At 40.2% G+C, this 15,299-nt stretch overlaps 1 protein-coding gene across 6 annotated transcripts in view; it reads left to right on the top strand.

Moving 5' to 3' along the window:
- Window positions 1-1,873: 1,873 nt before the first annotated feature.
- Window positions 1,874-15,299, top strand: part of CHD2 (chromodomain helicase DNA binding protein 2) — a 112,092-nt gene continuing 98,666 nt past the window's right edge. For 2 of the 6 annotated variants that reach the window (XM_061394302.1, XM_061394298.1), the window contains exon 1: window positions 6,564-8,637. In XM_061394302.1, coding sequence (XP_061250286.1) covers window positions 8,632-8,637 — 6 coding nt within the window. In that variant the 5' untranslated portion in view covers window positions 6,564-8,631. The other 4 variants (XM_061394299.1, XM_061394301.1, XM_061394303.1 and 1 more) reach the window with 4 other exon arrangements.

The raw sequence follows: 15,299 nt of genomic DNA, 5'->3' as shown, positions 1-15,299 counted from the left end.
AAAAAATGGTTGTTCAGGTAAAATACTATTTTATACTTTCTTAAAGCATCTTGCTTAACCAGTGGGTCAAGGATATTTGATTTTGTGAGACTTTAATGAACTTAAAAAAAAAATGCCTTTTGCTTCAAAATTCAGCATGAATGATAGAGTATTTTTCTGAATTAGTATGTTTTGATGGAAATGGTCCCTTTCACCTATGCTTATTAAATATTATAAATAAAACATCTTGTAGAATATCTGAATATTCAAATTAAACTGAATCCTCCTTTTGGCTTAATGGTTAATATTAGGTGAAGAGGTGTTGGATTTATAGGAAGGTCCTTAGGGTATTCTCAGAAGAACTTAACATTTTGGTGTCAATAATGTCTACAATAGATTTTATAAGATAAGATTGCTTATTGTATTTTTCTGATTCTGTACATTTAGAAGTTTAGAGTAAGTGAACCACACTATGTCATTGATAACTTTTGTTTGAATTCTGGGTGAATGCTGCAGTTTCATTCATTGATAATAAGTTAAAATTATTTTCAGTTACTATTATGGGGTGTGGCAGACTTTGATAAATGAATTGATTATATTTTCCCATTATATAGAGAACAAATGATATTTCAGCTTTTGTTTTTTGTTTTGGTGAGAAAATGTTAATCACGCCATATTTGTAATTAATGGCAAATACCAGGATACACAAGTCAGTGATCAATGGAGATGTATTCATTCTCATTGGCTGATTTGAGTTGGTTGGTTGGTTTATATAGATCAAAAGTGGAATTTTGGATTTTGATTTTTGGTACAAAATTGTCTTTTGTAGAAAGTATGGAATTGAGACTGGGTTTTGTTTATGGATTTTACATTTACCTGGGTGCAGATTATTGCTTTCGTTGAGTATAAATCTAACGTTGGCTTCTCAGTGAGGCAAGGGTGGTATTCTGGCAGATAACGTTGAGTAAGGAAAGTTGATTGCTTTTGGATGTGTGAATGTTTTCTTGGGGTGCTTGTTGAGAAAGTTGAATAATTTGGTTTTGGCATTAGTGATTTTGTTTACGTAGATGTCATGGTTTTGATATGTAGGAGATATGTGACATTACTTTGGTAACTTTTCCATCAGATATGACATTGTTACTAGTTTACCATTGTTGAAATTGGTATATACTTAGAATTTGATTTGGAGTACAAGGGGATGGTTGAAATACATGTGTTGGTTTTGGAGGTGGAGTTTCTTGGGTTTGTTTTTTCATTGGTAGTTCCATGCTCTTGAATTTAATACCATTGTTCTGTGTGAATCAGTATGGTATGAGAATTTTGGGGGTATGGTTTTGGCAAGGTTGTATAATGGGTTAAAGAATCTTGTGAAAATACAAAGAAAAGTTGAGATTTTTGAATAAAAACTAGTTGCATTAATTTTTGCCCTAATGCAACTGAACACTAGGGAGGCGCTCTTGTGCCCCTTCCTTTCAGTTGGGATGGAAAATTCCCCCTTAAACTTAATCCTTAGATAATTTTTAGGCTTCATAAGGAAGGCAAAACTTGAATTTTAATTTATGAAACTGAGGTTTTGCTTTTATTTAGAAACCATTTTACCATGGTGGGGGTAGTTTTTAAAAAGATTAGTACTTAAGCTGAGCTTTATATTCTCCTAAGAATTATCCCTTTTTCAAAATGGCTTGATAAAACACCACTTCCTGTCCAGAGAGGAAGTTATTTTAGCTCAAGGACTGAAATATTTAGCAGATCTTTAGACAAAAGGAACAAATTACATTTCTCTCTGGCTTAAAAAGGGTGTTTGAGCCAGAGGGGGTTAAGAAACCCTCCCCCCTCCGCCTGATGGGGTGGTCTGGAGGGGCAGGGAGGGGTGGGGGTAGGGGTCCTTAGGCTCCCTGGGATGGAGGATCTTTTTTTTTTTTTTTGGTGGAGATGAAGGGGTGGGTCTATGGTACATCACCTGAGTTGTGGGGTAAATGTAGAGAGTGTCAATCAAAGGCAGAGCTCAGAGCTGGGAAGGAGGCTCTAGATGGCGGCTGTGCCTTAGAGAGAGCGCGCTCAGCTCCCTGCCTTCGCCTCACTTTACGCAACTTTCCCTAACTTTCGGGCAGCCTCAGGGGGCCCCCGCAGCCCCCTGCCTCTCCTAGTGACTTACTGGGGTCGATTCGAACCTTTTTTAGGGAGAAAAGCAGCTTTTGGGAGCTTTCTTTTCGTGCCTTGTTGGAAAGAAGCAGCCGTACTGAGAGCCCAGGTCGTTGTTTTTTCCAGCTTAGAAGCCATGGCGCACCTCCATTTTTGTGCGCTCTCCTAATGAGGTTTTTTTTCTTCCGGACCCGTTTCAGGATTAATTGTTGCTTTATTTTTTTGAACAGTTAACATATTTGAGGATTATATTATTTATTTTTTGCTTTTTAGCGGAGAATTTTGTTTTTATTTTTAATTATTTGGGATCTGATATTTTTCTACTACTAGATAGGACTCTTGCTTTGGACCTACTACATGGATCAGGTAAGTTCACGATCATTAGTGGTAATTTAAAAGATTTACATGTTTAAGTTTGCTCTATTTTCTGTAAATATGTGAAATTCCTGGATGACGCAATAAGATACAGAGATTGTTATTTGTATCCAGTGTGTTACTTTGAGAAACTTTCCTTATTGATAGTGATGATTCCCTCTGTTCGGTTTATCATGTTTTTTTTTTTTTAAGGAAAAAATAGAAATATTTTGTTTTTTGGTGTTTACCGCCGTTGTGTTATAACAATATCGTTACATAGTCAGGACTTTGTTCCTGATAATAAAAGCCATCGATAGAAGCTGGGACCTTACCTTTCTTTCAACTTTTGACAGTAAATACCTGGGCACAGGACTTCAAAGCAAACACAGATTCCCCCTCCCCCTTAATATTTAAGACTTAAAAGATGATGAGAAATAAGGACAAAAGCCAAGAGGAGGACAGTTCGCTACACAGCAATGCATCGAGGTATGAGCTATCAACTTTCTTCCTTTTTTCTTTTTTTTGGGGAAACCTCAGCTTACATTGTTTACCTTGACAGACAAGGATAGCTGTCTGTTTTATTTTAAGAATTTTACTAATTTGAGTTCGTTTTTTAAAGCGTGACCTTGAGATTGCTAATATGCCACACCCTAATTTTTTGGTAGCAATTTATGAAAGTTAAGTTGTGACTTAAGGCCTCTTACAGCAGTCAAAAGGTAAGGTACCTTTATTCAAGGGGGCCTTTCCTGCAAACCACAGGTTTTTTGACAGTAAATTTCAGTTTTTAGGTTTTCATGCTGTGGGAAAATGACCTTGTCGGTTTAGCCATTGCTGCATTGCACCATTTTACATACAAGGCAAATTTTTTCTTTGAAGAATCTAGGATACCCAAACTAGTAACTGAAGGCCATAGAGGAGCCTTGTGGTAGTAAATTATAGTAAATAGACATTTGAGAAAGTTATATGAATGAAAAAATGTACATTTTAAAATGAAATTGCAAAAAGGACCCTTTGACTGATGCCTCTCAGTTTATATTTTTATTTGACTCTATGTTTCTTTTGATACTGTTGACATTTTAGGAAATTTTGATAAGATTTAATCAAAACCTTTACTCTTGATGGTTACAGTTCCTGCATTTATAAAATCAAACCTGTGATCACAGAAATCTTGGAATACGATTAATATGCTTCTGTTTTGTGGTGTTACTGTGATTCTAATTGTTTATTTTATATTTAAAATACTTTATGGTTTGCATTTGTATGCTTATATTTAGACAATTTTCTCTGGTTGGTAGATGTAGTATTTTATCCTTGCATTTTAGTTGTAGCTGCTTTAAATTTATTGATTTATTTCGACAGAGTCGTCTGGAATGCTTTATCTTCTGAAGCTTACAAATGTTACTGTTTGTTCAAATCATGATTTGTTTCACATTTGTTGGAGTTCACCATATTAGTGACTAAGTAATAAAGCCTCTAAGATATCTTGTTGTATGAAAATCCTCTAAGATGTTTTGTTGTATAATCTGTATATTAATTTTCTAAAGTATGTATGAATACATTTCTTGATGTGTATTCTATGAACTGTCACATTACAGATTTTAAATTAATGCATTTAACAAGAACTTGATGGGTTTATATGAATTTTTTCCCTCCCCAGTTTGCTTTTACTTTTACAATTTTTTATAAACAATATATATTACTAGGTTAGTGATATGAAAGTTTTGAACATGGTTTATTTCTAATGTTGAATTCTTATTTGTGTTACAAGACTTAAAATATTTTCACCCTTGCTTTGAAAAATACCTTTCCAAATTCTTTTGCAAATTGAATTGTCACATAGTTTGGATTACTGTCTTTGAAATTGAATTACCCGTGTAATTATCTAGGCAAGATTTAGGACAGAAAACTCGTGATTCTAAACTGATTTTTCTGAAAAGTGATGGTGACTTGAAGAAATAGGAATCCCCAGAAATCTTTGACAAATTATTAAAGATTCAATACCTAAAATTGGTACTCCCTTGAGTGTATGATTTGCATATTTCACATGGGTTCTGGCTTTCTCATGCAAGGTTTGTGGTTAACGTCATTGACCAGACTCTGCTTTCTAATTTAAAAAAATTAAATGGTTTTGTTATTCTTTCATTAATTTACTCTGACCTGGAGAACGACATGCAAGTTTCCATGCATTTGTGTTCTGGTTATGGGGTTGCAGCTTAACTAGGAGCATGCACTGTACTTTTGAATGTTTTGTCAAGTATATTTTGGTTCATACACCTGATGAGTGTCAAATATTTGAGACACCTTGAAAAGAAGATGGAGTTTTAAATTACTGTTCCCCCTAAATTGCATACTGATACATGTACATAATTATGACATCACTTCCTTTAAAAAGTGTAAAGCTAAGAGAATGTTAGTGATGTTTTATTGTAGTAAATTATTTTTAAATGAGCTAAAACTGTGACTTACCACAGCTAGTACTTGGTTCCTTAATGCTTCAGAATTTCTCCATAAGGACCTAGTTTCAATGGCACAAAGTCTAGTGTTTGGGGAATATTAGAAAAATCACTTTTGCAGCCTGAGCCATCAGAGGAAGGGAGGAGTTTGCAGGTCAAGTAAACTTTTTGGTCTGTGAAATTACTTGAGGACCTGGGAGAATTGAATGTGATCTGTTATTTTCCTGTTTTGGGAAATAATGGCAATACTTAATAGTCATTATGTAAGTTTGTTACTCTTTTGAAGTTAATGCTTAAGTATAATGTTAACACTTTGTATGTCATGGTTTTTGAAGGTTAAAAGTTCACTTTCAAAAATGTTTTGATTTGGTATCTAAGTTTTAAGTATTTGAAACAAAGTTTTAGGGATGGACAGAGAAATGAGGATCACACACTTAGCTAAGACAATTCGCAGTGGGGGTGACTTCAGTAATAAAATAATGGGAAGGGAAGGGAAGGGCAAGTGAGTGGAAGTGTGCACACAAAGAGCTCTGTGTTCTAGGACGCTGCGTTTTGATTTTATCATTAAAGTTTATTAAAATTTATCTCCAAACCCTCTGCCTTTGAACCAGATTTATTTTGATAAGCTGAGCTGCCGGCAAAATCTGCTTTTTAAATCAGCCTTTTAGTTGTCGCTCTTAAAAGGCTGGTGATGGTTAGAAATTGGCATAATGCAGTTGCTTGTGAACTGGAACAGGGAGTTTTTTAAGTGGCAGCCATTTTATGATGCTGATAATTCTTATGAGTCGGGATTTTTTTGAGAAGACTGAAAATAAAGCAAATTTAAACCTGAATTACCAAAACATCTGCCCCTCTCCCCCCTTTTCGTTCTTTGGTACTGAAATAAAGGGCAGCTTGGTAGTTAGCGCAGGCAGCAGCTCTGAGTCCCTGGCATCTTGGTGCAGGTCCAGCTCAGTCACAAAATGGCTGTTCCTTTGTGCCGCAGCGCTGACAGACATACTGCATTGCACTGTGTACTCGCCAAACAGCAGGAAGTTGCCGTGCGGAGTTCAAAGGCCGGCCGGCGCCGTCGCCGACTGCTGATTGGCTGTGCGCGCGCCTGGCAACAGCGGGTCAACAGCGGCGGCCTTCGGGCAGGCTCCGCCCCGTGACGTCACGTCCCTCTCCACAGGGAGGGGTGTACGCAATGACGTTAGGTTGCGTGCGCAGCCTGGTTCGTTCTTTTTTGCGGAACCAGCCGCCAGCTGCGGGGCACGGGGGGTGGGGAGGGGCAGGGACGCTGGCTGGGACTTTCCGGTGGGCGGCCTCTCCCGGCGACGTCCTCCGCCCTGTCCGTGGCTGTCTCCACCCTGCGGCGTGTGTTCTTTGCCCAACCCTAGGAATGGTTTTCCTGATTTAGAAGCGGCTTCAGCTTTTGGAGAAAGTGAAGGACCTGCGTGTTGTTTTTACAATTTTCGTTTTCCTTTCTCATATCCTAGAGGGTTTTTTTTTTCTCTCTTTTTTATTTTTGTGTGTGTGTTTCCTGTGAAGATTAGTGAGTTTGTAACCATTAACCAAAAGCGTTTCACTGTTAGGAGATATTTTTAATTGAAAGTTCGTTAATGGTGTTACAGCTGTTTTAACACATGGCTCATAAACAAAGGGAAGATTATTTGAACTTGTCCCCGTGCATTTTTACTTGGTACCAAATATTTTCTCAATTGACATTTGATGGAGAAAAACTCAGGTCAGTATGTGCAAAGTGATTTATTTTTAAGGGATAATTAGGTAGAAAATAGCAAGAGATTTTCACCTTCTTAGTAACTATTAGTCTACTAATGTTAGGTTAACAAACGAATACATCAATAGCCGTTCATTACTATAAACAAATGTTAGGAGACAAGTCTTTTAAGTGTTAGAGCACTTGCTAAAGAATAGTGACTCCCGAAGCATGTGCAATAGTGGAATTCCTTGGTAAAATCTTAGGAAACTTGACCCGTTCTGGAAATTTTAATTCAGTCCTGGCAAACTTGTTAAAATATTACAATGATGCTCATAGTCTGCCTTTTTAGCAACCCTTGCAAGGATTTCTGGTTAAAAAAAATAATCATAGCTTACCAACCATGACTTTATAATTTGGTCATAAGTAATGAATTTAAGCACAGAGGAAAAACAGTATTGGTCTGTACTCAATACTGTAATCATACCCCGGTGAAGAGTTTTTTTTCCAAGCTTTTGGGGGTGTTTTAACAGTAAATGGAATATCAGATTGTTGGCAATAGTTAAGATTTTTTTTTTTTATAGAGTAAAATATACTTCCAAAGAGATGTGAAACTCCTGAGTGCAGGTAGAAATGTTTATCTGGGCATATCATGAATTTTTTTCTGAATCAAGTTTGTAGAGTAAAATTCACTACATTATTAATTGGTTTTGTAGATTCGCATAGTCTTTGTTCTTTAGGAGGAATTGTTGAAACTTTTAGGTGAAATTGGGTTTTCAGTTTGTTTTATAAACTTGTTCATCAAATATTCTGTAAATGATATTTCAGTTATATGCTCAAATATATGTGATGAAAATTTTAACAGCCTTAGGGACAAGTACTTAAATTTGAAGATCATTAACATATTAGCAACTTAAGGTGAATATAAAACAAGTAGAAAGGTTTGTTCTTCCTATATTTTGTGATTGAGTTCTGGTTACATTAAAATTTTATTTGCTAAATGCCCTAAAAGAGAATTAAGTAACACTGCAGTTGTGTTCTAGAATGTAAACTGCTCTGTAGTAGATGTCATAGATACTACTGTGTGAATTAAAATGACTATTATGATACATCCTTAGTCTCTGTGAACTATTTGCATGCTACTTGGAACCAGTTAATTTATTGAAGGGAAGTATTAGGTCTCTTCATTGAGCTTTCTATGGATTTTCCTCCTGTGTGCAAAATGTCATGAAATGGCAAGAAAAGTGCTGGTTAATCTTTTTTCTTTCTTTTAGATTCTTGACTTGAAAACCTGCAGTTTCCATTTGATATTTGGCTTTTTGGAGTGTAACATCTTTAGTAAAGGTTAAGCAATTGCAGGAAGGTGGGCCAACTATTTCATGAGGTACTTTAGTTATAAAAATTTTTAGCAAGTTATTTTTTGAGAGGTGAATCTGGAAGTTCGGTTGCATTTTACTCGACAGTATGTGAAACTCACATATTTTATAATTGGTTGGCTTCCTTCCTTCCATATGGAGTTAAACCCCCTGACAATTGTGAGATCTACCTCCTAAAACCACTTATTTCTAGACTCCTGTCCTTTCACACAAAATGTAGCATAGCCAGCTTGTTCCTGACATAAATATTAAGTGACTGCTCTGTGTGACATCTGGTAATTTTATTCTGGTTCAGAGCATCAGTTTTTTAAGGGTTTTTTTTTTTTTGGGGGGAAAGCCTTAAAACTTGGTTGGATTTCTTGAAGAGATATTTCCTTTAGGGAAGAAACAGTATTTTGTTTTGTTTTTAATCACTCGAGAGTAATTTTGTATACAATTAAAAACAACTGTGTTGCCTTACTTATGCTGCTATTTGTTACTATAGCTGACTACTTCCCTCCTGCATTTCAGCGTGACTGCACATTGAATTCGAATTCATACCTCACCAAAACTGCCTGTTACTACGTCTTTGGAACTTGAGTGTTATTAGTATAAAGCCGAAACAACAAAAGTTGACACAGTTCAGTAAATGCCAGTTAGTGTCATATGTTTATTATCAGTGATCTAGCAGTGTTGGAGTACATATTTCATATTTGTTTTATAAGTGGAGGTTTATACGTTTTAACTACCTTCATTTAACTCCCTGTCCCCTCAGACTCCTTACTCCCCTCCCCCTGAACCATTCCCAAGCCCTGCCTCTGGTTCTCAAATCTCATCTCTATGTCTATCATTTACTTTATTTTTGAAATATAATTGACGTACAGCATTATGTTAAGATGCTTGGCTAATGTCACCTTTTTTGTTACTTTAGTGATAACTTTGGAGAGACCTCACAGTTTGGGGGGGGGGTCTCCTCTTTATGAGGAGAATGTTGCAGAAAAGTGATGAGGCATCACTGTGATGATAGTTGTGATTTTATACCCATGTCAGTTCTGATGGGTCATTTTGTGATTTGTGGCGTCTTTAGCAGTTCCTTCTCCGCCTGCCCTGGCGAGAGCGGGTGCAGTGATGAGCGCTAGTGCAGCATTGAGGCTTCCCTGCTGGCTCCGTGGTAAAGAGCCCGCCTGCCATGCAGGAGACACGGAGACGAAGGTTCCATCCCTAGGTGGGGAGGATCCCCTGGAGGAGGGAATGGCAGCCCGCTCCAGTATTCTTGCCTGGAGAATCCCCTGGACGGAGGAGCCTGGTGGGCTAGAGTCCACGGGGTTACAAAGAATCGGACACGGCAGAGCACACAGGCACGGTGCAGCCTTTACTTTAGTACAGACGACTTCTCTCAGTTTAGGCCAGTGAAGTACATTGCTGGAATTTTCTGATTTTTGAAGTGTGGATATGGGACCTCCCTGGCGGTCCAGTGGTTAAGACTCAATTCCGCTGCTGGGGATGTGAGTTCAGTTTCTGGTCAGGGAACTAAGATCCCCCGTGCCTTGCAGTGCAGCCAAAAAAAAAAAAAGTGTGGATAATGTCAGTTTTCATTGGGTTACAAAGATTAAATTATGTAATGCTGATAAAGTGCTTAGCAGAGACACTGTTAGGTTGAAAGTACTCAATAACTGCAAGCCACTAGTAACACTTTATTCCTCATGTTTCATCTTTCTTTTTCAATACTTTATAAGTTCCTCTTTAAGAGCCAGGTCGCCCCTGAGGCTGGTGGCCAGGCCTCCCACAGGAGTCAGTTGAGGCCAGTTAGGTTAAGATGATTTTAGAAGGCAAGATCTCTTTTAGTTCGTTGAAACCTTGGGTGTATTTTGTAGTTAATCCTAGGATTTTTTTTGCTTGCTTTTTCCTGAGAACCCCAGCCTTCTGAAGGGAGTGTGTGAGTCTCTCTAGGCTAGACCAGCTTGTGTTGAGTCATAGTCTTCTCGCAGTCACTCTGAGTAGAGGCCTTGTCTCCTCCTCCCTGAGCTGGTGTTCACTGCCCCGGTCTACCCTCTGCCTCGTCTCCATCTCAGGCTGTGCCAGAGGGAATGATTCATACCAAGGTGCAGTGCTGTTTGGATATAAATGTAACTGCTATAATATTTCAACAAATGTCAGATTGGCTGTAGGTTGCTTTTACTAGTCAGTCTTCCCCGTAGTGGCACTTAATTTCATTTAACATAATGTGCAGTGTCCAATTTATTCTGTTAGACCTGTAGTCTCATGATTTGTGTTTCCCTTTCCCCTCCTTCCTTCATTTCCTTCACTTTTGGTTTATGAGTTCGTTGAGTTCTTTTTTTTGTTTGTTTGTTTCTACATCAGACCTTGGAGAGCTTCTAAAAATACCAATGTCCAGCCCAGCCCTTGTGATTCAGTTTTAAAAGCTCTCCACCTGTTTCAGATTTGCCTGTGTTTCCATACATTGATGTGATTCTCCATGTGTTTCAAATCTTCCCATGGCGCACTTGTTACATTCTTTTCTAACCCTTCCTCCATTACCTGTCCTGGTTTCTCAGTTGCCTTTTTAGGGCAACTGGCAGTTGGTCTGGAAGCAGTGGGGGATGGGGTGCTAGTAAGGAGGTGGTGTAGGGAAAGAGGGAAAGTTTGCATTTGAACGGCGTGCCAGATCCTGCTGTAGCATACCTTTAAACTGTTCATAGTGTTGGGTTTTTTTTTTTTTTCCCTTCGCCCCAATTGCTTTAAACTCTTGCTCTGTCTCTTCCTTACTGTGATTGTCTTCTTAAACCCTCTTGTTCAGTTGCTCAGTCGTGTCCTATTCCTTGCGACCCCATGGACTGCAGCACGATAGGCTTCCCGGAGCTTGCCATCCAGCCATCTCATCCTCTGTCGTCCCCTTCTCCTGCTGTCAGTCTTCCTCAGCATCAGGGTCTTTTCCAGTGAGTTGGCTCTTTGTATCAGGTGGCCAAAGTGTTGGAGCTTCAGCCTCAGTCCTTCCAATGAATATTCAGGGTTGATTTCCTTTAGGATTGACTAGTTAGATCTCTTTGCAATCCTAGGGACTCTCGAGACCCTTTTAGAGACCTCTAAAAGTTTGGATTGCATAATTGACTTTGAATGCAGTTACATTCCCTTCAGAATTCCTTCCCTCCCCCAGCTGAGGAAAGGTAGCTCAGGGCTGGAGCAGCTGCCCAGGGTCGTCCTGTGAAGCAGTGATTCACGGTCATATTTGTCACCCATTGGTGGGTTGTGAATTGTAACCAGCATTAAGAACGGAATAAGAAAATAGGATATAAAATAAACCTCAAGGTATTGCATATATAGGAGTGATTGCTCAGTCCAGCCATGGCTGGTAATCTTTCATATTGGATTTTTATCTTGAAGGAAAGTAACATATGTGGTGAACATTTTATAAGAAAATACCAGAGTCGATTTACATTTTATGGAGCGCTCACTGTGTCAGGCACTGTTTTAAGGAGTTTCGAATGTAGATTTTATTTAGCGCGAAGGTTAGTGTAGCGGGATTGCTAGTGACCTCCTTCCGCTAGCTTTCCCAGGTCTACCGTCCCCAGAGCTTGCCTTTGAACTTCTGTGGGTGGTCCTGTATCCTGCTGAGCTTTTTTACGCTAAACATGTCACCCCAATCCTTCAGTTGGGTTGTATACCTAGCTAGAGCGTTTGTCGTTACTTCTCAGATTCGTTTTTGCTGGCTCTGCTTACAGTGTTACACTTAGGTTAAATATCAAACCAGTAGCTCTGATTGTTGAGAGATGTTTCACTGAAACCTGTGTTGATTTATTCTGGAGAAGTTCAGTAATTGCCAATGGCAGTGGCTGCTGTGAGCCTGCCGCTTGTTCTGAGTCCTGGGTATGTGTTCCTCTGAGCTGTCTGTCCTCACGTATCTGTGAGGCAGGTACGACCGTTACTTCTCTGTTGTAGATGAGAAAACTGAGGCACAAGGGCGAGCAAAGGGTAGCCTTGGCTTCAGGCACTGGCAGTTTGGCCCCAGGATGAATTATTACAGATGGGTAAGCGGAAAGTACATAGGTGATTGAAAACGTAGAATAATTCTGTGTTCTGTTTACCTTAAACTTACTAAGAAACCAAAAGATGAAAATCACCTTCTGATGACTGATGGTGTGACTGATGAAGAGACACATTGCTTTTCAAAAGGCCATAAGGCCATACTTTTACAGGAAACGGTTCAAGTTAAATTGTTCTGGGAAGTGATTGCCCTGGGGGTAGTGGTGGGTGGGGGGAGGGAGCCCTGCTCTGGAACCTTGCCCTTGCCTGGTTTGACCTTCTCCAGCCACGAGTGCTGCAGCCCATGGGGTCGCAGAGAGTCGGACACGGCTGAGCGACTTCAGTGTCATGCACTGGAGAAGGAAATGGCAACCCACTCCAGTATCCTTGCCTGGAGAATCTCAGGGACAGAGGAGCCTGGTGGGCTGCCGTCTATGGGGTCGCAAAGAGTCGGACACGACTGAAGCGACTTAGCAGCAGCCACACGTGCACTTTGAATTTGGCCAGTTTGTAGACGCTGAGCTGCTCATTTTTCTCTCTTGCTGTTGGTAAGCTTAATTTCCCACTGTAGGCTTTGCATCAGAATCCCTTGTGAATTCAAAACACGAAGGCCCATACCTGATTGGATTTTGGGAGGGGAGGGAGGGAAAAGGAGACGGGAGGGGAGAGGAGGGCGTGGAAGGGAGGGGAGGGTGGGGAGGGGAGGAGAGGGATGGAAGGGAGGGGGCAGATAATCAGAATTATGCTCCAGGTGTGGCCTTGTAAAAGCCAGGGCTGGAACAGCTATTCTATGTGTGCGCTAGAGAAGTAGTTCCTGATGGTGGGTGTCAAAAGTCCACTCCAGTTATTCGACCTTCCCATGGAGGTCGAATATGGCTGGTAAGTTATCCTTTAGAAAGGGAAGTGGGTGATGGGTCAAATTCTTGTAGTGCTCCTTTACTCTTGCCTGATTAAAAGGTCTGTTCCTTCTGAATTTAGCTTTATATAGGCATTTAAGTCCCCAAATCTACTTGCTAAGAATCACCTGAGTTGCTTGTTAAACATTCCAGGCTTGCCTGGAAGTTGTAACTCAGTCGTTGAGGGATGTATGTGTGTTCAGTCACTTCAGTCTTGTCTGACTCTTTGTGACGCTATGGACTTGCCTGCCAGGCTCCTCTGTCCATGGGATTCTCCAGGCAAGAATACTGGAGTGGGTTGCCATGCCTTCCTCCAGGGGATCTTCCCAACGCAGGGATCGAATCCGTGTCTCTCTGTGTTCTGCATTGGCAGGCAGGTTCTTTACCACTAGCACCATCTGGGATGGTGCCCAGGAATCTATGTTGACAACAGGCTCCCTTGATTTCTGCACTCAGGCAGGTTTGGGAAATAGGGGCTAATGGGACAGGATTTGGGGTCAGTTCTGTTTCTTTTTAGCTATTGAATTGCAGACAGGACACTCTGAGCTTGTTTCTTTGATAGAAGTTAGAATTAAATAATGATTTAATAAACTAGTTTTGAAATAAAGGACACCACCTCCCTGCACCCCTGCAAAACTTTGGCAGCGTCTGGAGGTGGTGTTGGTTGGGGTTGGACGCAGTTGGCATCTAGCGGGTAGCAGCCAGGGACCCTGCTAAACATCCTACCATACACGAGCTTGTCTTTCTGCTCCACCCTCTCCCCAACGGGGTTGTCTGGCCCAGAACAGTGATGGCGAGTGTGAGAAATTGGTCGAAAACAGTACAGTTTTTGCCTCGAAAACTGTTGGCTGTTCTTAAAGTTGGGAGCCCTCACCTTTTCTGTGGACTGGTTCAGGGGCCTCACTTCCTGTGACAGTGTGGGCATAAGTTCCGCATTTACTACTGAGGTTAGCAGCCAGGACGTTTAAATCTCTTTTGAACTCTGGAGTTACTGTCTTATAAAAGTCTAAGACACAATTGCCTGAACGTTTATTAATAAGGAAAGAAAAGACTCAAAGGGCTGAAAGAAACTGGTTAAACAAGTTCATCCAGCCTCAGGGTTTAAATAGGGGTAAATACATCAGTTGATATGGTGGATTATGCCTTTGTTGTTCAGTCACTAAGTCATGTCTGACTCTGCGACCCCATGGACTATATAGCCTGCCAGGCTCCTCTGTCCATGGCATTTCCCAGGCAAGAATGCTGGAGTGGGTTGCCATTTCCTTCTCCCAGGGATCTTGCTGACCCAGGGAATGAATCCTTGTCTCCGGAGTTGGCAGGCGGGTTCTTTCACTGAGCCACCAGAGAAACCCATGGTGGTTTATAGGGCTAGTTTTACTTGTAACTGCCTTTCATTGCATGAAGGGTTGGTTTTCCATGTTACCTGGGTGGAAAGCTTGCCTTTTGTGTAGTCCTTAGGGCATTATCAGATCCGGATTGGGATAGGTGTTTGTGAAATGGGTATTTAATTTGTGCCTTACCCAGGCTTCTTGTTGTAACCCACTTTTTTTCCCTAGTGATTTGTTTGCCCGGATTCCGTTTGTTTTACGCTTTTTAAACCATTGAGGGCCACTCCTGTGTTTCCTGGTCATCGGGCAGCAGAAGCAGCATGATAGAGATGCAGGCGCCTTCTGCCTGACCCCAGCTGAGGATTCCAGGCAGATCCCTCCCCCGCCCCCGCCTCTGCCCCGGGCTACTTCTTGGGAGCAAGAGGTGGTTACTGATAGGACTTAACGTTTTATCTTCTGAAACTGTACATGGCATTTTGGTGTGCATTTTGTCTCATATGGGTTATTGGGTTGGCTGAAAAGTTCATTCGGCTTTTTCCAAACCTGAATATACTTTTCAGCCAACCCAATACCTTTATCTGAAAAGAGACTCCTTCGTGTTCCCAGTGTTAAATTCCCAAAGTATTGCTGAATCTGAGGATGATCTGCGTCAGAATACTGATTAGTTTTGCAATGTTAGAAACACAGCTCTTTTTGAAAAGTTAAGTTCAGAAAAGTTCAAAGAATGAAATTAAAGTTTAAACAAGATAGGTACAGTTAAAATCCTATCTACCCCTTTCCCCTTGTCACTCTCGTGAACTTGGCATATGAAAAACTTTGCATTTTAAAAATTATGATTCATGCAATATATTTTGTTAAAAAATATAGCCTTGAAATTGTCATATTTTTTTTTGAAATTGTCATATTTTTATGGATGACACATCCCTAGTCTTAACTGCTGTAGTTAATTGCATAGTATGATTGAGTGACTGAACGGATGACTTTCATATTTTATCTTTGCATTTTCGTGTATGAACATGTAAGTTAATTCCTTTTCTAAAATCTTGTGAGCAGATCTCTGAATATTTTTATAC

The sequence above is a fragment of the Bos javanicus genome, chromosome 21 (genome assembly GCF_032452875.1).
Source record: "Bos javanicus breed banteng chromosome 21, ARS-OSU_banteng_1.0, whole genome shotgun sequence".
NCBI classification, from domain to species: domain Eukaryota; kingdom Metazoa; phylum Chordata; class Mammalia; order Artiodactyla; family Bovidae; genus Bos; species Bos javanicus.
The sequence above is the reverse complement of the archived record's forward strand: the minus strand, read 5'-3'. Positions and strand labels throughout refer to the sequence as shown.